The sequence below is a fragment of the Monomorium pharaonis genome, chromosome 7 (genome assembly GCF_013373865.1).
Source record: "Monomorium pharaonis isolate MP-MQ-018 chromosome 7, ASM1337386v2, whole genome shotgun sequence".
Taxonomy (NCBI): Eukaryota; Metazoa; Arthropoda; class Insecta; order Hymenoptera; family Formicidae; genus Monomorium; species Monomorium pharaonis.
The window spans coordinates 13,226,589-13,251,632 of NC_050473.1; the positions used below are offsets into that span (position 1 = coordinate 13,226,589).

Sequence of the window (25,044 nt, forward strand, 5' to 3'; positions counted from 1 at the left end):
TGCTATTATTGTATTGATATTATTTAATAGGGCTACAAATCTCGAATTTTGTGCGTGTGTGTGGGTGGGGAGGGCGCGTACGTGTGCAGTTAAAGATATTTGCAATTTGTGTGACAAAAATTTAAAGAAAATTTAAAGAAATTGTGAAATCGTGATGGATATTCAGTAAAATATTCGATTTTACTTTTTAGAGAAAAAAAGACATTACCCATTAAGTATTGTACAAACAAATTTGCTGCTGGCTATTGATTTAGGTTGTGTGAGTGATTTAAACATACTATATGTAGTCAACGTTTTGCATCTCATTGTGTATCCTAATCACGTTATGACTGTTTTAAACATCACCGAATTCAAATCGTCAAATTACGTATAAGAAAAAAATTTGTAGTTACTTTTGATATATAGAAAACAATTTTTTTACAATGAAATACTTTGATCGTGTCTTCAAAAAAATAATTTTTTTTTAAATTAAATGTTAATTTTATTTTAATATGTTTCCAATAATGTGTGTGTGTTTATAACTTGTGTTGTTTCATAAAATATTACAAAAACCATTTTTATTATATGCTTAATCTTAATATACGAGCAATCTTGTATTAGCAATTATATATAAATATTTAAAATATGGCATAATTTCCAAGTAACAAATAGAAATGTACAAATGTGAGCATATATCTAATCTAAAACAACCAGCAACTTGTATATTCTAAAAATTTTCTGGTTTTACAATAATATATTATATGTATAAAAGACAAATGTACTAGTACACTCTTGTAGTAAAATTTTCTATTACCATAGATATTCTTGTCTAAGCAACTTGATGTTTACTCGGCAGAGTGTTCAAAGAAAATAATTGCTCGGTAATGATTCATTATCGGGTTTGCCGGATACGCACGCTAGACTTACAAAAAATTTAGACGCATGTGCATTTTAAATAATAATGACACGAGTGATTAATCTAATTGACATAGTGGTGTTTCATACATCGTGCAGCATCAGATAATGTCAACGTACTCACAGGTCAACGCGTTCACAGGTGTTGCTGACGCGCGTATACATAACTCTTCGTTGAATGTCGCGTTACTAGTATTTTTGTTAATTAGTGTTTTGCCATCTAATGTCATGTACATACAAACAGACTTTTGCTTTGCGCTTTATATTGCATGCTTGACTGACAATCGATTTTAAAGAAAACATCAATATAACGTTATAGAATACATTGTTAAAATTAGTACTATGTTATTGCAGTTTGCTTGTTATAATTTTCTTTAAGATATATAAATTTCTTTTAATGAGAATTAATAATAACCTTGATTCCTCAGGGACATTTTATTTGGGGAATATCCGTTTACAATGCATAAATGATTATCAGTAATAAGTTTGCCATTAACTCTTATTATTATATTTAGGTGTATTAACAAGAACAGTTTTATTTGTTAATTAGGGCGTTTAATTAGACCGTGCACGATAACGCGCATCTAAATAAATGCACCTCTAGTGATCAATTTCGTTCACTCAACAAGATGGCACAAATTGCGCACAAATCGCTTGTTAATGGATGAACTTTAAATTACTGACTGTTCTTTTTATCGTATTTGCTTCAAGTTTTGGAAAATGCAGTTGTAGTACCTTCTTTGCATTTCATCACAGCAAAGAAAAGCTCTAAAGAGATTTCTTTCTTTGGTTATTTTATATTTTATTAAATAGAAAAAATCTATTATTAAAATCTATTTTAATAATAGATTTTTTCCGATAATAAGAGAACAGCTTTTGCATTCCACAGTTAATAAAAATTTATTCTTAAGTATAAAATTTTGAATATTAAAGCTATTGAGAATTTTTTATATCTTTTTCTTAATTATATAGCGATCATCAATAAAATTTTTTATATAAACAAAATACATGTGTGAATGTGTGTGTATATGTGTAAAAATATATAAATTTTGTTTATCGGGTTTCTTTACTCCACAGAAATTTATTTTAAGTTTAAAAAGTTACGTTTCTTTTTCATTTTCATATAAAGAATTATAAATATCAGTTCTGTCTTCTTAATGAGTTGATTCATAAAATATCGAGTTATCTAAGCTCTTATCAAAAACAGTTTTTACGTTACTCCTTATCAATTCATGGAGCCTACTTCTCGTGATTAATCAAATCTAGACAAAAATCTTATTGTACAAAACGTAAGAAAAAATGTTCTTATGCATATAATTTTATAATATTAAAATATAAAATGTTAATATTTGTATGAAATTACTTAATAAGTGATAAATTTAGGATTAAAATTGCATAATTTTAATACTGAATGGGATACGTGAATTATTATATAAAACCTGAAATAATATATTGATTTAAAATTCCTAGTTGCATGTCATTATAAAATTATTGCAACGCTTTAAAGCATGTTACATTAGTAAACAATTATTTTCAATTCCACGATGATTTACGATTATACATACTAGTATGAGTTTTGTTTATGCCATTAAAAAAGATATAAGCAATTTCACAAGTATTTATTTATATTTTTATTTGTTTTCAGCCAAATGCCATCGTAAGCAATTTTTTTAAGTAGACAATGTCGCAACTAACAAATTTAATAAATTATTAATTAATTAATACATTTATTAATTTTCTTTGGGTCAATAAATATAATCCATAATTATGAAAATAAAATAAGAGACGTTAAGTAATTCTAATAATAAAAAAACAATTATATATATATTCAAGATATGTAGCTTTGTAATATTTTTGTACATCATTCTATATTTATAAATATTTGATGTGTAAATAATTAAAGTGTTATAAAATTAATTAATATTATAAACAATTCGATTATTTTGAAGTTTGGAGCTAGTTTAAATCAATTAAGTCATAATTAAATTACTTGACATAAATATAATTAAATAATAGCTAAAATTCCAATTAACAAATTTTCAAAGTTAATCGATGCAGATGTCTGTTGAGTAGTATTGTTGAATAATTGTTCTTGAAAATTTAATATATAATAATTTTAGGTTTAATAAAAAATTTTATATTATTATATTTGCTTTTTTGTTAGTAGGTATAATACGACTTTAATGTATTACTTAAAAAAATTTATTTTCGCGTAACACACGATAATTTCACAATGATAATCACTCGATTATGTTTAAAGACAAAAAGTCGGCACTTAAAGCGTAGTCTGTTGTCCAGAGACATTTTGTATTAAGAAATAATAGGTTGTCCATTATGAAAGTTTCAAAGATTACGGAATGTTTAATTTTTAGTTTGACTTAAACAATGCATTGCACGTCTTGACATTTTTTGAGAATCCTATTTTTTATTTCATTATTATTATTATTATTATTATTTATTATTATCTTCTAATTTTTCTTTTCATTGTTGTTCCATTCAATTTTTAATAAGCTCCAAATTACAATTTTTTGTTACCAATTTTCAACGTAAGCGCAAAATTAATAATAAAAATTTATATTGTTAAAATATTATAAGATGAATACTATAACCTGAAGTTTAATATATATTCAATCATTATTGCTAATTGTACTAGGTTTGAAAAAAAAAGCAATGTTATCTGCGATATTTAACAACAATAGAAAATATTTGTAGGTAAAATGTCATTCTCCAGCATTAAATTTTTTAGCTACAAGAATTCTAAAATATAAATTCTTATAAATACTAATAAAATTGTATTTTTTACAAATGTAGAACCTACTATATTTTATATGCATAATTATATTAAATTAGATATTAGATATATTAGTGCATTCGTAATTTTTGATTCAGACTTTTGTTAAAGTATCTTATCAAATTCTTTAGCTTTCATTATTTTTTCTATGAGATTATTTCTACAATTATAAAATATTTATGAGAAAATATGAGGAAATAAAAATATTTGAATAAAAAGTAATAGTGATGTGCGAGTTTACTAATTAAGCGACGGCGTACATCAAAGTATTCATCCGTTGTACTCGAGGTAGCGTTAATGGAAACGTCAAACATTCTCAAAGAAAGGCACCGGTCCTTGTGACGCAGCAAAGAAGGATTAAACTTCTTCATGTGTTCTAGAAAAGAAACTTCTAAGAGAGGTCTTCCGCGAAGTTGCGATGACGCGCGGCGTTGTCCATCTGGTGTAGTTATCGGAAGCGCTTACCATGGCAGGAAATCGATACTATTTCACGTGCAGTTTATGGCTTAGGTAAATTAAATACGATGCATTAATGTACAAATCGATTGATATATCATGTCATTTTATAATAGTGCACAAATATTGTTTAACAAAAACAAAGCTTTGTGTAAAGTTTTGTCTTGCATAAAATCCGAGAAGCATGTTTTTTTTTCTTTAATTATGCAGTAAAATTTATCAATAAAAAAGGAATAAAGCATTTATATAATTTAGACAGTATATAAATTTAAAAAATTTAACTTGTAATTTATAAATACATGGAGCATAAACGGAGTATAAATCATTGTAAATCAATTGACCATATTCACACGGTGCTGATCTTATATCTTGACTGAGATGCTGTTTCTGACATTTCTTGTTCGCTATATGCCGTAAGACAGTGAACATACGGTGGTCCATTTATCACTGACCGATCCAGAAGGAACCACCTTGGAAATACAAAGCCGTGAATGGCGAGTCTTCTTGCGCGCACGCGTGTGTGTATGTGTGTATGTGTGTGTGTGTGTGTGTAGAAAGATAACTTAATAATTGTTCGAATTTCATTGCATCAATACTCATCTGCATGCAAAAAATGTTATAGTTATTTGTATAACGTTTTTACAGTCTAACATTTGTTTAATTACTTCCATTTTTTTAACAGCGTTTTATTAATTAGGACAAGTCGTACAATTATAAACTATGTATTTCTTATTATATAAGACTTATTATATAAGTCTAAGACTTTCTTATTATATGCATATTATGTAAAAATATTTTTCAATATCGGAATATCAATAAATATTTGACACAATCTTGTAAAATATATTATTTATATTCAGAATTATTTTTAATCTTGTATAAAAGAAAACATGTAACGTCTTTGTAAAAGTATCTAAAATTAAAATTTGGTAAAGTTAAATTTACTGATGTGAGCCACCCGATTCGTTTGTTTCTTTTTCATTTAGGCAAAACATCGGAAGATTTTCGTATATACTGTCGTTGAAACGAAACACGTTGCTTCTGATGTAATGAGGAAGTCCTATGCGCGCATACGAAAGTCTCTATCCTTTTTCAGATTATTTTTGAAGCGTATTCACGGAAGGCGATTTTGAATGATCTTGCTCAATAATTTAGTTATTAAATTTAAATACATATTTTATTATTACATACACGTTAAATATTAAATAATAGATAATAAAAAAGTATTTATAGAGCATTTTGCATTTTAAAAGAATTAGAAAAGTTATTTAGCTAAACTATTTAATGAACATAAGATTTAATGTTGTAAACATTCTAATCATAGACCGTTGCTTTGGTTAATATATCACACACATTGATTTAAAAAATGTATTGTATTTGTGATTATAATTGCATAGTAAATTAATCATAGTCTATAATACTATAAAAATATCATTTTGCAATAATTATTACTATGATATTAGTGATAATAACCATTTGCTATATTTTAAAACTGTATAATATATACTATATAATATAAATTTTCATAGTCTGCATCATTATAAGTATACAGATATATTATTACTAATATTATTGTAATAGTTAATATAAAAATAATACTTCTAACTATAAATATTTTACTATGCTATTATAGTTTATATTTTACTATACTATGCTACAGTCGCAAGTATTACATATTTTTCTATAAATGCAGTTGGTGATACTGCATGAAACTATAACTCGCACGTAATTTAATCATCGAGGTTGCGGGCAGAGATTCACTGATTAAAATATAAATTGTGTCTTCTACAAAATCAGATTAAATCGTTCAGCGTTACAACTCACTACAATTTATAATAATCTAGATTTTAGTAGCAATGTTGGAATTAAAATCAACGTATTATAAACTACATTGTAAGTTTATTAGGAATTTAGAGAGGAGGAAAAGATTAGGAAGTTAGCTGCGCGCACCTGTGCACAAAGACTGCATTTTCAAGATGATCTTATAAGTTTAAATTCACTTATTTACATAAAAATATTAATTATAGTGTTAAAATGCTAGGATAAGTATAAAAGCTAGTACGCTAGTAAGTCCGTACTAGCAAACAGTACGGAACTTTTTGGAGGTATGACCATGAAGGGTTAAGTACGACGATGTTTTGTAATCCATCATAAATATACTATTGAAACTCAGAAAATGTTTTACTCGAACGTCTGAATTCTAATGCGTGGAAATAAATCAATTATTCTGGACGAAAAGCTCTTTTTGTATCAGTATATCAAAATATTAAAATATTCAAAGTTTTCAACATATCTCTCCTCGGAGATAAAAGTTTATGTGTAAAAAAGAACAAAAAGGAAGAACAAAAAAATGTAGCTCCAAAAGTGTTAGTAAATACCTGTTCTATGAAATTGAAATTATCTTTATCTATTTCGTCGAGACGTCGTATTTCCGAGCGTCGCATCGAGGCAATACGTGTGACAGCAATACGATCTACCATCTACATACGTGCCGCTATCACACGATAGATGTTCTGGCGTGTTCTCGGCGGAGAGCATTCGTGTCTTTGATACCTTATGGAGCTTTTTACGCAGCATAGTAGTTTCCCCCGATTCTACAAATGACTACTCGCACTCGAACGTTACATTCCTATAAAACTCTAGTATACATATACATATTTATATAGATGTGTCTATAAGATACACGAATAAATTCATTGCTTTGAGTATAAGTACATTGTTTTCTACCGAATAGAATCACCGTTAATAAGACCGACTTTATGACGAACTCTGGTTATCATACGCGATGCAGACTCCAGACTCGTCTGCCAGTGACGGCAGCAAACGCGGTGAATGTAATATTCAGCAGCACCGGCTCTGCTCTTTATTGCTTGATTTTTCTGTCTCCTCCGATATGCAGCCGTTCTCGCGGTGAGGGAAAAAGAAGGCCCCTTTCTCTCTTTTTAACTTTCTGACCTCTCTCTCTCTCTCTCTCTCTCTCTCTCTCTCTCTCTCTCTCTCTCTCTCTCTCTCTCTCTCTCTCTCTCTCTCTTTCTTTTTCCCTCTCTCTTGCTCGATATACTTGTGTCTAGAAACCCTCTAATCAGAGTCGTAAAATAACATCTTTAATTTGGTGACATCATTTTTCAACAAATTACTAACAAATAATTAATAAAGATATATACTGTGTACCCAATGAAATATATTTCCATAATTAGTAAACAGACATGTTGAACATGACACGTTAATCTAGAGACACATGTATATCTGAATTGTCAAATATGATTGTCAAAAAATTGCTGAAAGAAATGACGTTGCCGACCTAACTTTAATGTTAATTCATGACTCCGATTAGAGGGTGTCTTCATCAGTGTTTTTCGTCGCGCGCTTTCAGCTTCTCTTCCATCAGCTTCTCTGAATCCTCGTCACTTTCCATGCATCTTTCTCGTTCCTTCCCTTGTCTCGCTATACTATTTTTCGTCTTCATCGTTTTGATGGCTGCCGCACGGAGACCGTTTACCGTTTACGAGGCTCCCTGTAGTACGTGTACGGCGTTGCAAATATTGTAAATTGCCACTGTAGCATAAAAGAGGGTAAGCATTCCCCCTCTCATAAATTTCGTACGGCGAATACGGACTCACGATCGAATTTTTATTCGCGATAAATGCGCCACCGAGGAAGAGAGTAACACCGATCGATCGATTAACCAACCAAGCGATCGGTGCAAACGTAATCGCGTGGAAAGAACTTTCAGCGCGCTTTAACGTCCCAATTCAATGTTTGGCTGACTGAGTTTGCATACGGCCGGCGGATTATAAAGAATCATAAGTTATATCAAAAACTTGGCAATTATTTATCGGTAGTTATTTATAAGAATATAAATTGGATACTTTCTATTATTTCCTATATTGTCTATATCGTTGAATGTATATGTTTTATGTATATATGAACGTAATCTATTTTTAGAGTAAAAAGGGGCTTGCACATTTTATAAGTTAACACAAATTCGTTATCAATTGATTTAAAAATTTCAAGTGTATTTATAATAATTTAAAAGTTATGTTATTATATTTATTATAAATCAGATATTTTTATTTTATAAAAAATTAAATGTACTTTGCTATAACAAAATATTCATTCATATTATTTAAAATTATAAACAACAACAAATATTAATTTGTTAACATAAGTTTAAAAAAAATGTTACAAGCAGCGTGACTTTCATGACATAAATCATAATGCAAGCATATACTTTCTGAATAAGAAAAGTGATGAAATTATAATTTAATTATTAACATTGGTTTTAAATGATACGCCGCTCTAATAGTTGCTAAACTAAGTATTAGATCAAAAGGCTCACATGAGATGCGCGTTAATGCATATGTGATAAGAAATTTAAAAAAGAGAGAAAATAAGAAAATCTTTTAAGAGGATAAGAGCTATCGTTCTAAATAATCTAGCTAATTTCCTAAGCTCTTTACAATTGATTGTAGATCGGCGGAAAGAAAACACGTCATAATGAATGCTCGTAAGAATCCGAAAGATAATCCTTCGAGCCACTCGAGATACTATCGTTGCCTCTCCAGTCTCTTCTGTCATAAATAATAACCCTTTGTCTTTCCTGACAGAATGCAGGATATGATGGAATTGTTGTCACATAAAAATTCAGGGTCTTATAAGTTGTATAATGTTCTCATGCAATACCAAATTTGTGAGATTACTTAGCTGTTTTATACGTGTAAATGTAATGTAATTAAGATGGTCACTTTTTGATACAGATTAAATTAACACAGATATTTCACGTAGGTATTTCTCATCAATTTAATGCAACAAATCAACTTTAATGAATAAAGATAACAGTATTGATAATATCTACAATTTTTTTTTACTTAAAAGCAAAGAGGGTAACAACAATCTAACAAAAATAGCATTGTATCATACTTGTGTTGGAATTTAATGGGAATGATCTATAGTGTAATAGAAATTGTACACACATTCGGAATTAGTCCAGAAAAGTTTACAGGTACACACGAAAGAAAATAATAGATATATATCACTGTAAAAAGATATCTCGAGATGATTATTGTCAAACATTTCATTGGCTAAGATATTTCGACTAGGCCGCTATAAATCTATTTCCTTTCAGATTTACGCACTTCTTTGCTTCTCATCAACCTTCTTCATCTTCTTCAAGATTCTACCATACTATCAAGTTACGATGCACTCGTGAATGGAAATTTAACGTACTTTACTCTTCAACAAACTTGATTCAATTACTAACAATGTATCTACATTATGTATGTACACTATGTATGTACACCATGTTTCTTTAGTAATACAATATGTGCATATTTACATTTTTTGAATTCATAAATGTATATTTTATATTCGCAACGCTTTATAATCTTGAACAGCCAAAACATATTAAATTATTAAATTATAAATTATAAAATTTTTAAATAAATTTTAATATTTTATCATTAAAGTTATAAAACTAACGCTTTATTTACTAGAAAAGTAAAACTTTCGATGTTACACTTGTTTACATGTGTCGCGAGAAAGGAATATTTTATTAATTGTAAGTTGTATCTGAGATCAATCCTTCAATGATTCTTACATCTAATAAATTTACGTAGTCGTACATAGATCGTACGTTAAATTGTGTTCATTAAGGTTTATGCAATTCTCATCTGCTCAAGAACGCTGTCGAATTGAATTTCCGCCCCGACGGAATAGTAGTAACTTTGACCGCTCTTTAATTGCAAACGCAACGGGAACTCGCGACTCGTATAACGTTCATAAACGAGACATGTCCGTTTTGTTGTATACTCATAAATAGAGTATACTCAAAGGTTGTAGTGCACAAATGAACATTAATATTAATATACGTTTAGAACTAAAAATTTACGCTTCATTGTGGACACAACTATTGAGTTAACTGCAATAGGTCTCAAATGCAATTGTAAGCTTTACAGCTTTATAAGCGTGAATTGTCGTTTAAAGTAGGAAAATGTGGATTAAATTACAGTTGTTACAGTTATTACACTTATAACTGTCGATTGTAAAAATAGAAAATAATAACCATCATTATCATCATTTTATTATTATTACTTAAAAGTAGTAAGAATGCATTACAGAATATTGTATTATCGATTAAAAAGAATTATTTTTTATAATTATTTTTTAATATCTTCTTAGTTTTAGTTATTTTGGATAATAAACATTATAATCTATATAAATAAAAATGTAAATGTTTGTTTCTCATCTAAGATCTCCGTAAGTTTTTCACCGATTGCTTTGAAATTTTGACACAACGTTGCATTCGAAAACGGGAGTGTTCTTATGGGGTTTGATTTTGGATATACCGGTGTTTCAAAAATGATGGCCATAATTTAAGTGTAAAAAATAGTTTTTCATTAATATTATTGAAATTTTGACACATTGAGACGGGGAAAGACCGGGAAAGACAGAGAGAGACGGGGAGAAACGGGTAGAGACCGGGAGAGACGGGGAGAAACCAGGAAAGACGGGGAGAGACGGGAGAGACCGGGAGAGGCGAAGAATGTTTCTATTGTGTTTAAATTAAGGTAATAAGAAAAATAAAAATGGCTTTTATTTTATTGAAAAAAAGGAACTTATTTAAAACAGTCTGTTGAATGGATTTCTAAATCCATGGCAGCTTTTAGAAAAAAAAGTTAGAAGTACGTGAATAAATGAATATTAGATTTATTAAAGATAGATAAATGCTTATTCAAAAATAAAATAAAAAGAGTAAAGCAACAGTAAAGCAAGACTCTTGAAAGTTAAACAACAAAAGCAAAGAAAATTTGAAAAAAACGTAGCATAAGAATAGAGAGCCACAGCAACGCGTGACAGGGCATAGCTAATATATTTATAAAACTATAATATTATTGATAAAAATTATAGTATTAATAATACAGAGAATAACTTAATCATTTCAGGTAATATATTATAATACTTGATTATATTTTGACAAAAATTTGAACACGGAAACACGTAACTATTTTTTATAGAAATAACACATGCGTGGATGTACAAAAAAATTCTTATATATTTTTTTCTCAAGTCATAAAGAAACCGTACTTTCGAAGTCTGTTTGCCAAACGTTCGTGTAGGCATTCAAAGAGCAGAATACATATTTGTCCCTATTACAGTTATAACACGCGGGCGTCTCTAGATTTTGTCGCGAGTAAGCTGTTCTTAAAATATACTTTGTATGCATTTGCATATAGTAATCTTAATTCTCGGGATTCCATCTAACAATGTGCACTTACAGATTCTTTGTTCCTAACATGATGCCAGATTGCTTTTGTGAAAGCAACCTAGTACTTTTCATCTGCTCTCTCTCTCTCTCTCTCTCTCTCTCTCTTTTAAGGTTGTAAAAAGCAAGATTAAGAGAGCGTCACTCTCCCATTAAATGGGCTACAAACTGACGTGAGAGCATTATATCATATTTGATATTATAAATTCTTTCCGGTTGTTCCCAAATGACGTTAAGCTGAATTTATCATAACAGAATTTATGTATAATCATGTTTTTACGCTTAACTTTTTTATCTTTATTATTAAAAATGATTTTTAAAAAAATAAGCAAATAAAAAAAGTATTTGTAAAAATTTTTAATGCATTTTACACCTAATTTTATCTATGTAAATTAAAATATTATCTATATAGAATTTTTTTCAATCAATGCTAATCTACTGTTTCTTGTTTCTGTATCTTTTCTTTGAGAAAATTAGTTTAACACATAATTATATAGAATTTAACGATCTGTGTTAAAATATTTTCTTATAATTATTAATGCTTTTTATAATAATTTATTTCTTGCAATGTTGCAATAAAAAGCAAGTTTTCTCCAACTTTTGAGAGTATAGGAAAACTTGTAGGAAGAGTGAAATTTCTTTCTTAAAAATGTCATAGTTTAGAATTGTCCTGAAAGAGAACTCTGCGATTAAGTGAGACCTGCTAATTTTTAATAAAAAATTTACAATGTCTATAAAACCTTGAGGTGATTTCTAGTTCATATTCTAGTTCATAGAATTTTAGTTCATAAAATAATCCCCGGATTAATTACTGCTAGCTGTCGTTGTTTCTTTTGCCATCATTAATGCACTTACGCAAGAGTTAAATTTCCAGATCACATCGTGATGAAAAAGCTACTTTAGAAATGTATTTTGTATGAAAAAAATGTAATAAAAATAATTTTTGTCTGCTGCTTATGGATTTCAGTTAAAGCGTATAATGCAAATAATAAGTGTTGATGAAAGCTTAATGTGATATTTGAATTCAAATATTTTGTTATTCGATTGTGCGAATAATTCAATTACTACCGTGAAATAAGAATGTCATCGTATAAATACTTTGCGTGATGTAAGACCTGATATTACCGACGTTACTAACGTGAATCGGAAAACGAAAGCTGCGGAGAGAAACTGCGCGTCCATTTCTATGATTTCGGAAATTGTTTGGTCGACTGAGATGTGATAATCATCATTATCGACGATGTACGTTTATAGAGGTTGGAATTCCTGTTGATGAATTAATCGCCAGCTCGGATTGCTGTTTCATATCGACAATTGCCACCGCGATTTCGATGTACTAGGCATTAACGACGATGCGGATGTAATCGCGAATCCTAATTTATCGACAAATTAGCCTGAAAACTCATTACGCGTCGAGTGCACGCATAAAGAACATGTCGTGACATATGCTTGAATGGCTATTGTATACATTGCCGTCAAAATGATCAAATTGTTTGAAAACATTATTTTAAAGTACATGCTCTACGTTAATCTATGACCGATATGTGAATTGAATCTATCTTTTTATTTGCTGCACATGTCATTGCTCTCATTGAATGGTAACCGAGAGGAAAAAATAAATAAATTAGATGCCTACACAATTGCTTTCAACAAGAGCTAGCAGAGCATTACTCCATCAGCATACAATTAGAGTATCAAAGCCCGATGATCTACTTTATCTGATAGCTATCTAGAGCGAAGTCGGTTTATATTATAATATTGTTAAGTGTTTATCGGATGTACTAAAAGAAGTCACGAAAAATGTAAAAAAAGAGATATGCAAATGCTCAGCAGAATAATGTTTCGCTCTTGTAGAAATGTCACAGCACGCAAAACATTTTTCTATCGTTTTCTCGTACTTTCGGCAAACCACCGTTAATCACATGTCGTAAAAAAAAAACTGACACGAGTGATTTACCGCCATGCCGGGGAGGTTGAACAAACTTCAAGCTACGAAATTTAATAGGAATTCAGATTACGCAGAAGTCATGGAGACTCTCACCCTCCTCTCTCTCTCTCTCTCTCTCTCTCTCTCTTTTTCTCTCTCAGTGTGTTTTCTCTTCATATAGCAATCACAACACTCGGTCAGCTCTCATAATCGGTTCTTTATTTTTGGGAGGAAAATTCTTTCAGACAATCTTTTCTTTCTTTTGATTTTACATTATTGCAAAAATTATTTGTTTCTAGTCAAAAAACATTAATTACGTTTGTTAGTAGCTTTTGGCAAAATTTTTTCTTTCCTGCGTTTTACACGGTTAGTTAGTGATGATAAATTCGCTACGGCGGAAGTTATGTGTCTCGGCCACTTGGCTTTGCTAATGCCAATCATTTGATTGAATCATGCATTATATTTAATCTCGCGTATCTAATTTTAAAAGTATATGCAATTTTTACTTTTGAAATTCAAGCTTCCAAAAATGTGCAGAATATATCAAAAATATCTATAATAAATTAAGTAGCAACGTTTTAATAAGCATATCATTGTTCAAAAGCATCGTAAAATAAGTTTATTCCATAAAACTTTATGTAATCTGCTTTTAGTCTCTTTCTCTTTGCTTTATATTGCAAAAATGATATTTGCATTAGCCTCTAAAAAAAATTTCGTATCTCTTAATCGACGTTTGATTATATCATTACTAATGTTTTTAAATATACTCATGACTTATCAATTTTATAATCAATTTTAAAAATTATGTTAATAGTTTTACATAAAACTAAACGTTTGAATCTCTATCTCTCTCTTTCTCTTTAGTGAGAATATAAGTATTACATTATAATAATAAAAATTTTATGTAATTTTATTTACACTAGACTTTTATATAATCACACAGATATATTTGAAATATTATTATATGTATAGTTATCAATTAGAGTCTAACTGATAGCCAATTCTTCCAATATCAAAAAATTTAACCAGGCATGAATATTCGACAAAATTTAACCGCGTAAAATGTGGCCGACGATGACATCAGTTAAGTCGTCTACATACATTGCCGTGACATAACAAGCTATGGGTGTGCAACATAGCAATCACACTCGCCGTATGTATACGTGTGTGTGGCAGACGTAATCAATAATTCATTCTCTCTCAGTTGAGTTCTAAGTCACGTTCGAGTAAAAATATATGCTCAATCAAATTTTGATTTAACTGTTGTTAAATCAATACACTCGATTCATTATAAACTATACAATTCTCCATCAAAAGTGATCTTTTCATAAATTTCAAAATATTGTATTTTACATTATTTTTTAGATTGATGATTTAGGCCTAAAATAAGATTTTAAATACAATTAAGAAACAAGCACAGTTAAATTGTCTGTGAAATGTTAATTTGATGGAAAATTTAATTAATAGGTTTTGTCACATTTAATAACACGAATATTGTCTACAAGCTCTTCTCAGCGCTTTGATAGCCTCTTATCATGGTATTCGCGAAATAATAATCATTTTAATAAAATTGGCGATTCATTGAGTAATTATTTGCCTGACATTGCACGCGTGGGCATATGATACCAACTTCTGTCCGTTTAGATAAGTATTAACATCCCGGATGTTAGAATGATAATATCTCTTCCCCCGCATTTCCTTGTACTTATTACGCGTTCTTCTCCAAAACTGATGAAATTGCGCGTCCTTTGCATTGTAGTTGACACTCCATGGAATTTCTTTTCCAAAACAAAAATTAATTTTTTTTATGTTGACCATTGACTTTACCATTCACACTTTGTGTATTAATTTTACAATTTATATGTATTCGTTTGCATATGTACACACATTATTATAACAATTATTATTTTATGCAATAAGCTTTATTCTTCTTTCTATCTGAATATTAAATGTGCTACTGTTTTACGTAACAACGGTATTATTATGTTTATTTCCAAATTGTGTTCATATTTACGATTTAAATAAAAAATATTTCTTGGTGTCTTTTACGGAAGAAGTTAAAACATTCTAAATTTGTCACGAAAAATGTGCTTCTCTTTTACATCTTATAGTTACATATGTAAAATTATATATTCTAGTTATACAAAAAATAGGCCAATTTTATTTATAAAGTATCTAAAATAAAAAATTTTCATAATAAATTTTATACTTAATGTAACAAGAGATAATTCAATAATTTTCAATAATTATAAATAGTTATGCATGAATATTGTACATGCAATTCAGTACACAAATATTAATTTAACTTTTTAATACGCGTCTATGGCTTACTCGATAAAAGGAATTACAACAAATGTCTGCGCGGATCCGCCGCGAGAACGAAAGAATTCAAAAAAGGCGAGAGCGAAGAAATGGCTAATGCAAAAGCATCAGACTATACATTTAGAAGGGTGGAAATAAACGGCAGGCTTGGCCGATTCGAATGCGAATTCGCAGTATACTATCCACCACCACTAGTTCGAATTCCAGTCAATTAGCCTATAGTAGAGACAAAGGGACTGCCGACTGTTTTACTAGTCGCATTTAGATCTCCTTCTTGTTCCAATCCTCATCTGGTTCAGGAACAGTGGTCATTTGACATAATGAAAAATTAATCACAAAGCCTGTCGCGATATCTTTATAAATCTTGTATATCTATTATAATTTAAATCTTGTAATTTTATGTCATTTAATAATAAACAATTTTTAATTAAAATACAAGTATCAAAATATGATTAATATATTAACATATTATTTCTTACGATTATTTTGTTAGTGAAACAAAAAGTTAGTTAATACCAAACACTCATAGATTCAAACAACAACAATAAAAGTTTACAACAATTTTCAAGTGTCTATTGATATAATTTTGCACTTACTTTATATTTATCACTTTGTTAACACATCTTTCAACTACATGAAATTTTATTTTTAAAGTGACAACGTATTTGCGCTCGCAGATTGCAACTTTTTTCACAGCAAGCATAAAGTAATTGCGACACTAATTAGCATTAGAAGTAATAGTAGCATCGTTTCATCATGTCATTTATAAGATCAGATCTTTTCTTGAGCGTCTTGAGATATGTCGCATAATGGATGAAAAATATTGGGTCGTAAGACTCTCTTCGCGAAACGCGAAACGGTGAAGCTGGTTCAATATATATGACGGAATTTAGTCGCGTGGTTTGCTACGAGGAGGCTATTCGATGCAGGTCACCTGAAGCTGGTAGTTCTGGAGCAATTTGTTTTTCTTCTCCATCCAGACTTCCATGAACCGTGACCAAAGAGCTCGTTTTTCTCGTATTCGTGCTAGCGTGAAACTGGCCATTTCTTTAAAGACAGTGAACAATGTTATCCGCAATTCTATACAGTTGCTTTCTTTACGCCTTGCACAAGGTCATCTTAATAAGAAAAGTAATAAAAAAACTCCTTTAAACAAGTTCTTAAAACATTTAGTCTTTTATTTTTAAATTTATGATTAGGATATTATGATCTTTAGACACATTTAAACAATTAATAATTTCTATTTTTAAGGTTTTTTAATTGTAGAAAATTAAACATTATATGACAGAGTGTTAATTTTATTTTGATTATCGCGAAATAATTATTAAAAGAAAAAAGAAATATGCAATAGAATTTTATTTTCAATTAATTGCTTAACACATGTATTTTTCGGCGCGCGGCAATTAAGCTTTCACTATCTTTTATTCAATTGTTCTTCGCGCATTTGTCATATTTAATCGCATATAGCAACGAAATGTTGTAGCAGGTTACTATGTCGGTATTCTGATCGATCACGATTGCATTCAGAGATCGATACACTTGAGACATAATTCTATTTCGACACTGACCTCGATTACGGGAGGTGATCCAGGGAGACGATCTTGTAGGATTCCTAATGCGATCATATCACGAAAGGATTAAGCTTGCATCAAGTGGTTATCTCAAACACAAACACCACCTATATTGTGCCCAAAGGATCTACTACCAATAGAACACCCAAATAGCAATTATAATATTATGATTCTAATTGTTCACGCAAATGTAATGCACAAATCGAACATAAGAAGATAAATTAGTTGCAAATTAATCTTTAGTGTAATTACATTTCAGATAATTATTAGATTAAAATTCTAAAATCAAATTATTTTTTTTGAAAAAATATCAACATAACTGTCAGTTAAAAGTGACGTTCTAAAAATCTTATGCCAATGAACAATTTATACTGATTAGTATTTGATAATAAAAAATACTAAATTTATCTTTATTATATACATATTATTATATCAACACACACACACACACACGCGCGCGCGCGCGCGCGTGCGCGCATATATACATGCATTAATTATATTATCAAACAGGCGAAAATAGATTTGCATCATGAACTTTCAAACTTAACTCTTACGTGTGCATTACTACGGCGACCTTGGAATAAATTGAAAATTGAATAATTATTGCTCGCGTAACAGCATTAGCCACGAAATTACTTGGTTTTTTATATGGTCGCGACGCACAAAAGATTCTTAACTTTACAAGGCGTTGTACCTTTGGTCATCGGTAACCAACATTAACACGTTTTTAAGACTCAATCTCGAGCTAGGTACTCAGTTAGGTAACCAACTGATAATACTTGAAATTTTTACGCTTTTTCATCGAATGAATAATGAGTGAAATAATAATCTTTGTAACAAATTTGTCCATGTTATCGCAATATTTTTGCATACCATGTTACTGATTAATAGTTAAACTATAAAAGTTAAATTGCGAGAACTGCTAACTGAGAGAAGACATTAAAGTTGTATATAACAAAAAGCATTAAATACATTTATAGTACAAATTACAAATATACTATTTAAAGAAATTGTCATGCACATATTGAAACGATAACTGAAAATCACTATATTTTTCGTACAAGAGAATTATTATATTATATTTTATATTCATTTATATAGTTTCTTGATGCAATATTAATATTTATTTTTAAATAAATTATTTTATAAAAAATAACAAAAAAATATTAATTTAACGAGTGTTCACACTTAACTTATTTTATTAATATTTTATTAATAAAAAATTTATGAATAATTATACTGCCGTTTGTGATTTTACATATATATGTAAGCATATATAAGACTTGTTAAGTATTTATAAAAGATCTAATTTATTGGTTCTTCAATTAATACGCCACGAGTTCTGAGATTAGTTCAACTCATTTATATTCTCCGCTAACGAAATTCGAGTGTGTATTTAAAAAAATCGACGGCGAAGCTTTTATATTATTACATCACGGCGGCATGACGGCACGCTAAATTAACCGCGACAGGTTAAACGTTGCCCGAGGCCTTAATCTGAATCCATGAAAATTTTTCTTGGCGCTTGTAAATTGCAAATAATAAGATGGCTGTAATACCAAATCTTTTTTGCATCATAACTGATATTGTAGATGTCACTACTCTGTTTCGCTGTTGCTGTTGCAAAATTGAAAAATATAAATAAAAATTGAATACTGTTTTACACATACCCCAATTACACACTAAGGTATTTATCATATATGATAATACATTTTTAATTTGCTATCAAGCGCAAAGCGCTTTACAGCTTTGTATACGAAATAGCAAAAATATGAATCGCATATCTTAATACGTATCTTATTTTATTTGTAAAATATATTAATAATGATTAATATTAATAATAATATTATTAATTGTCAGTAATAATATTATTAATAATTAAAAATGTATTAACATTAATTCACACAATTCTTAAATATATTTATTCCAACTTTAATTTTATTTTTTTCTGAATACCTATTCTTAAATAAGTTTCATCGTTTCGTTGTGAGATCGAATTTTACGTTAGTGATATATTTGTGAAGAATGTGAAACGATACAATCGACAGAAAACGTTTTGCGAGAATGATTATGGTCCATCCGTGTGCACTGTAATGTGTCCACAGTAATCACGCTCAATTGCAAGGTGCCGACAAATCGGTCGAAAAAAAAGATCGATTTCTCACGTATATTTGCGAAAATTATATGGTCCGTAATCCATGTGCAAATTACTCTTATTACATGACGCACGTATGTAAGATGAGATACGATAATAAAGTAGTTTTATTTTTACACAACGAGTGTTGTGCAAACTGAGTGTGAACTACATTATAAAGTTTTTCACAATTTATATTATAATATCATTTAAACAATTAATTATGTTAATATTATTAACATAATTAATTGTTTATATGATAATTAAACGCATAATATTGGTACACTGATGTTATTTTGATTGATGCTATTGAACATTTTATCAAAATTTCTCATGAATTCAATAACAATAAATTCGTAAATTTATAGTTTAAAATTAATTAAACATTTGATATTTCATACAAGTCCAAATTGTATAGAATGACGATTATTATATGTTGGAGTGCATATATTGCATCTCAGATCGATGCTCCACCCTGACGATAAACCGCGAACGGCCGTACCATTATTAATAACTTTTAATAACCAATTACAATATTATCGGATTGCCGTTATCTGCAAGCCGGCTGTATAAAATACGGTCTATGGTATGCCAGTTTCCTAGCCACTATATGATATGAAAGGTATTCTTGTGTAAGGCCTGAGGTATTCTTGTGTATGTAGGCATGCTAATGGTTTTTTGCATCTTTCAACAACATTGCAAATATCTCACGATACTAATTAGTTCAATGTCTGATCGGAAAATGTGTTTTAGGTTTCAATTTCACAGATATGTCTTAAATTCCTCATATAAGCATATAGCTTTTTATCCTTCATATTCTTTAGCTCAAGATTAATTTCTTTATAATAATAGTAAATTAATTCTCGTAATAAATGTTTTTGTGTAATAAAAAAATATTCTACTCATTAACACAAATATTCACACAAGAAATAATAAGCATTAGTTCTATGAGTGACCCGTTAAAATTTTGATATAATAACAGCAATTTTAATGTTCCCTATATTTATATTTTTTATACATTTCAAGATGATCTTATATATCCCAAAATAATGTTAAATTTCATCTTTGTTGGAATAACTTGTACTCGGATACTATATGTACTTACATATCGACTCTCGAACATTCGAAAGTTGCAAAGAGGCATAAAAGATAATCAATTAATTTTAAAAAATGACAATTGATTAAATTTTTATTGATTTATAAATTTACATTTAAAATTATTCCTGCTTTTATATTGTTTGTATATTTCTATAAATCGAATATTCTTGAAACCAAATTTTATTGACAATTTCAAAAGTTTATGGGAGAATTTTATAGAAATTTTACAAAATGTACACTGCAATGTGCAACTTTATACCAACAAAGCCATCTTCATAATATTGAATGGAAGAAGTTATTTTCACAAATGCAAAGACACTTTCTAAGTTTCGAACTTGAATAGCTTGATTATCGAGCTTTATATAGTAATTATATTAGCGTCACGCTATTGGCTTGCGATTAAATCAGTACGCTCGATTAAATTGTTTCATCAAAATGATAATTCAAAAATTATCAATTAAAAAAATAAAAGTTGCAGAATTTTAAACATGACGATTAGATATCAAAATCAACAGATAATTTTCATAAACAATTAAAGAACATTGTTTGGGTTGTTCTCATATAGTAAAGCTATTATACGTCGGCTTTAAACACGATGCGATGCAAATGTTTATAATTATCGTCGCATAAAATCAATACCGATAAAATCGATAAATCACTTCCCATGAGAATATTAGACCCACCAGTCGATAACAGAACCCTGTATATCGGAACTCGCCCATTCCGGATACCGAGTCACCGCCAGTCCCGGGCATCGTTCCAAACCTGAATGACGACCACTCAAAGAACTTACGCAATGACGCGTGCCAACGCACTGCAAAAACACGTTCATTCAAGATTTTCATCACCGCTGCTGTTGACAAAGGCATTGCACTTGCTGCCAATTGATGTCGCTAACATTCTTTTCTATTTTTTGCACTAGTTTTGATGTCTTTGTTGATCATTTTAATTTAGATTCTTTTTTAATACATAAAAACAAAATTATGATCAATTTTTTAATTATTATAAATTTTGGTTTTTATTGTAAATTACAATAAAATTAGTTTATATCGTTAGGTCAGTAATTAAAAGTTATTTACTTGTAGTTAAAGAAAAATATTGCTTGGAAAATTTTGTACATGCATGTAAAAGTACTGCATATAAATATCAAACAAATTATACGTTATTCTATTATTTTGATTCCCGTGATCGAATTATGCATGTTTGATTTACGTAAATGCCAGTCTACAATTAAGATTTAAGTTTTAAGCCGTAAGAAGTTAACTAACCACAGTTGGTCTTTATAAGAATACTCAACTGTGATTGGTTAATTTCTGACGACTTAAAGCTCAAATCTTTATTGTAGACCGAATACGTACAGATATCAGATTCATTGATGTAAACGAAAATCGCGGAATAAATATAGTAAAACTTATAAGTCAAGTCTGTCCTAACAATTTTGCATATATGACATAACATGTATGTATATATATGTTTATTTAAAGGTTTCCGTAGAAGCTTTAAATTTTTATTTTGCGTTATAATTTTATTTTTCCATCTGCTCATACACACGCATGCAAGTACGTATGGATCCATACATACTCCAACATGTGTGATTGATATATTATGTGTGTGTATGTATGCATGTATATCTTATTAATATTTTTACTTAACAAAATATAAAGTACCATTAAACGGTATATTTTTCTTTTCAGGTCGCTGGGACTTATATTATTTATTATATCAGCACAAGTGCATGATTCTCTCGCAAAACATGTAAGTTTATTTATATATAAAACAAGTAATGCTTACATATATTATACAAATAATGTTAAAAATATTATTGGAGACATCTTAAAGCTTAGAATAAAACCACGACAAGGGTCTCAACATATCTTGACAGAATTCCCTCACGTTTTATTACCCTTCCTTTGATGATGGTTCGGGTTTCAAGGTCTCCCGGTCTCTCGCGTGGAGATTATCTTGGTACATTTTGTTCCTAGGAAACCCAAGACAATAGGGAACATGAAGATTCCGTAAACCATTACGACGTAACCAATAATTATGGATAGCCTTCAAGCCTGACCGCAACCCATATTCGTCTTTCTAAACTTATTTATTAACTCGGTATTTTATATTATGCTAATTTATCTTCAGTCTCTCTCTCTCTCTCTCTCTCTCTCTCTCTCTCTCTCTCTCTCTCTTTTTCTCTCTCTATTTTAGCATTTGAAGAGTTGTCTCAAAGCGCATAATAAAGCGATTTATCTGTCCTTATCTCCCTATTTCTCTATATAAAATACTTGATCGGAATAATTAGCATTAAAAATAAGGTTCACTTTGAAATTTAAAATACGCCTCATGCTTAGAGTATATAAATATGTTTATGTATATATTTAAAAAATATATTATAAGAAGTACATAAAGAGAGGATGAGAAATTGAAACTAGCAGCAACGTTTGTTTAATACAATTTGTGATAAAATGGGTGTATAAATCATTTTTTATAAAAATTGATACAAAATTTGTTAAGTATATTATATATATAGAGTAAATATATTTTGTATTGTTATAACATATTATAACATGTTCATATATTACTTAACGTTATAAATATTATAGAAAAAAGAAAACATAGGAAGAGAAAGAAAAGAAACGAGACAACAATATTTTTTTTACTTTAATATAAATCTGCAGATGCAATATACTTTATGTAATTTTTAAATAAAATCAAACAAATTGATTAGAATATCGATAAATATACATTATACAATTACAACTACAAAAATTATTGTTTGCGCCTGTTGCAAATTATTGCATTCTTTAATAGATCTAAAATTTGAAAAAGAAGACAATTTACAATAATAAATTTATATGTATTTTTAAATAAATGAGCGCATAAATAATACAATATTAAAATATGCTTTCGAGATATTGGCGTGCGAGAGAAAAAAAGTGATAGAGACAGACAGAGAGAGAGAGAGAGAGAGAAAGAGAAAGAGAGGCACGGCAATAAAATTATTAGACGCGGCATGAAGAGAAGGAGAAAACTCTGTGACTCATAGCGGCTTTTTACCATCATCAATACAATCCCGGCCAGACTGCGTGGCTAATCTAAGTTAAGTGGTTGTAGAGACGCAAAGGAATCTTGAGAACAAATCCGTCAATTTTGGTGACATGACAATAATACATCATAAAATGTTCTATTAAAATTTATTATTAAAATAAGTTTTCTGTTTATTGAAAATTTTGTCATACATAATTTGTGTCAACGTAATTAATTTCTTTTGACACATTTATATACAACTATATTTCTTATAAGAAGTTACATAAACGTTACATTATTATCCTACCAGTATGTCAATTACAAGAAAAAACATTTTGTAACAAAAGCTTTTATTTTTTATTTATTTCAATTTTGTATTTAATTATCATTGTTAAATAATAATTAATGCACTTTACAAAATTTAATAAAGCATTTACAAAAATAAAATTTGATTTTATTATATAAATATAAAGAATAAAAAAATAAATCAATAAAAATCTATGATGTAATAACAAAGTGTACAAAAGCGAGAACAAATCTATATGATCATAATATTCACTTATTGCTTTTCTCTTATCTCTCTGTACGCTCTTTGTATTAATTTATTTAAAAAATAACGATGATAAACATATAAATCATTAGTTTTTGTATTTATATTATTGAATTACTATCAACGATCTCACAAGATCAGACAGTGACGATATGTTCGACAATTATTAAAAAGTGTGTTGAGTCCGGCATTCATGGTTCATCGACTGACCTCTCGCATCGGGAGAGAAAGCCTTATTTCTCTGAACCATTTAATTAAGTCTTTACAATCTCATGGAACATTCTACAATTGTCATATTTCATGTACAACTGTTATGCCTCGGTAACAATGAATTCTGAATCAGATAATCCGCGACCGACATATATTAAATTATTTAAACACAGCAATTAATTAATGTGATAATTTATATTACAAACTAATCTAAAATAAACTTCATCATAGCATCAGTAGTATATAGATAAATGGGAAATGTGCGTGTAAATAATTATTATTTTAATTAATTAATTTTTGTTTTTTATCACTATCAACTTTATTTCGTGCACTTTAGCATCTCACATTAAAATTAACATAATTAGCTAATTTGTTTTAGTAGATCCAAATAGAAAGATTAAATCCAAATATAATAAAGTTTAGTAATTTGCTTAAAAATATAGCATATTATTTCTTGATAAAATAAATAGATTTATGAAACAATATTCTTTAATATGTTACATATTGTAAATTAAAAAATGTATAAAATTATATTTAAATTATGTATATTTAATTATGCTATTTATTTATACCTGATAAAATAGAAATTTGTGATCAATAATGGTTATTATATAAATAATAATCATCTTACTAGAACAAGTTTACTCGTATTGCAGAGTCGACTCTAATAAAAAAAACATTCATTGTTTTCTACTGTTATCGTAGATAATAATAATTAAAGTATATAAAGAAAAATTAAATTCATGTAGCGTATAATTATTAAGTTTTATTACATGTCTTTGTAATTTTTAATTTTGATAAATTCCTAA

The 25,044-nt window shown here is 29.0% G+C and overlaps 1 protein-coding gene across 3 annotated transcripts in view; it reads left to right on the forward strand.

The window, feature by feature from the left end:
* LOC105828372 (papilin) overlaps window positions 1–25,044 on the forward strand; it is a 62,709-nt gene that overhangs the window by 11,559 nt on the left and 26,106 nt on the right. For 2 of the 3 annotated variants that reach the window (XM_036289342.1, XM_036289344.1), the window contains exons 2-3: window positions 4,066–4,195; window positions 22,149–22,209. In XM_036289342.1, the coding sequence (XP_036145235.1) occupies window positions 4,152–4,195; window positions 22,149–22,209 (105 nt within the window). In that variant the 5' untranslated portion in view covers window positions 4,066–4,151. The remainder of the gene's footprint in view (window positions 1–4,065; window positions 4,196–22,148; window positions 22,210–25,044) is intronic. The other variant, XM_036289343.1, reaches the window with a different exon arrangement.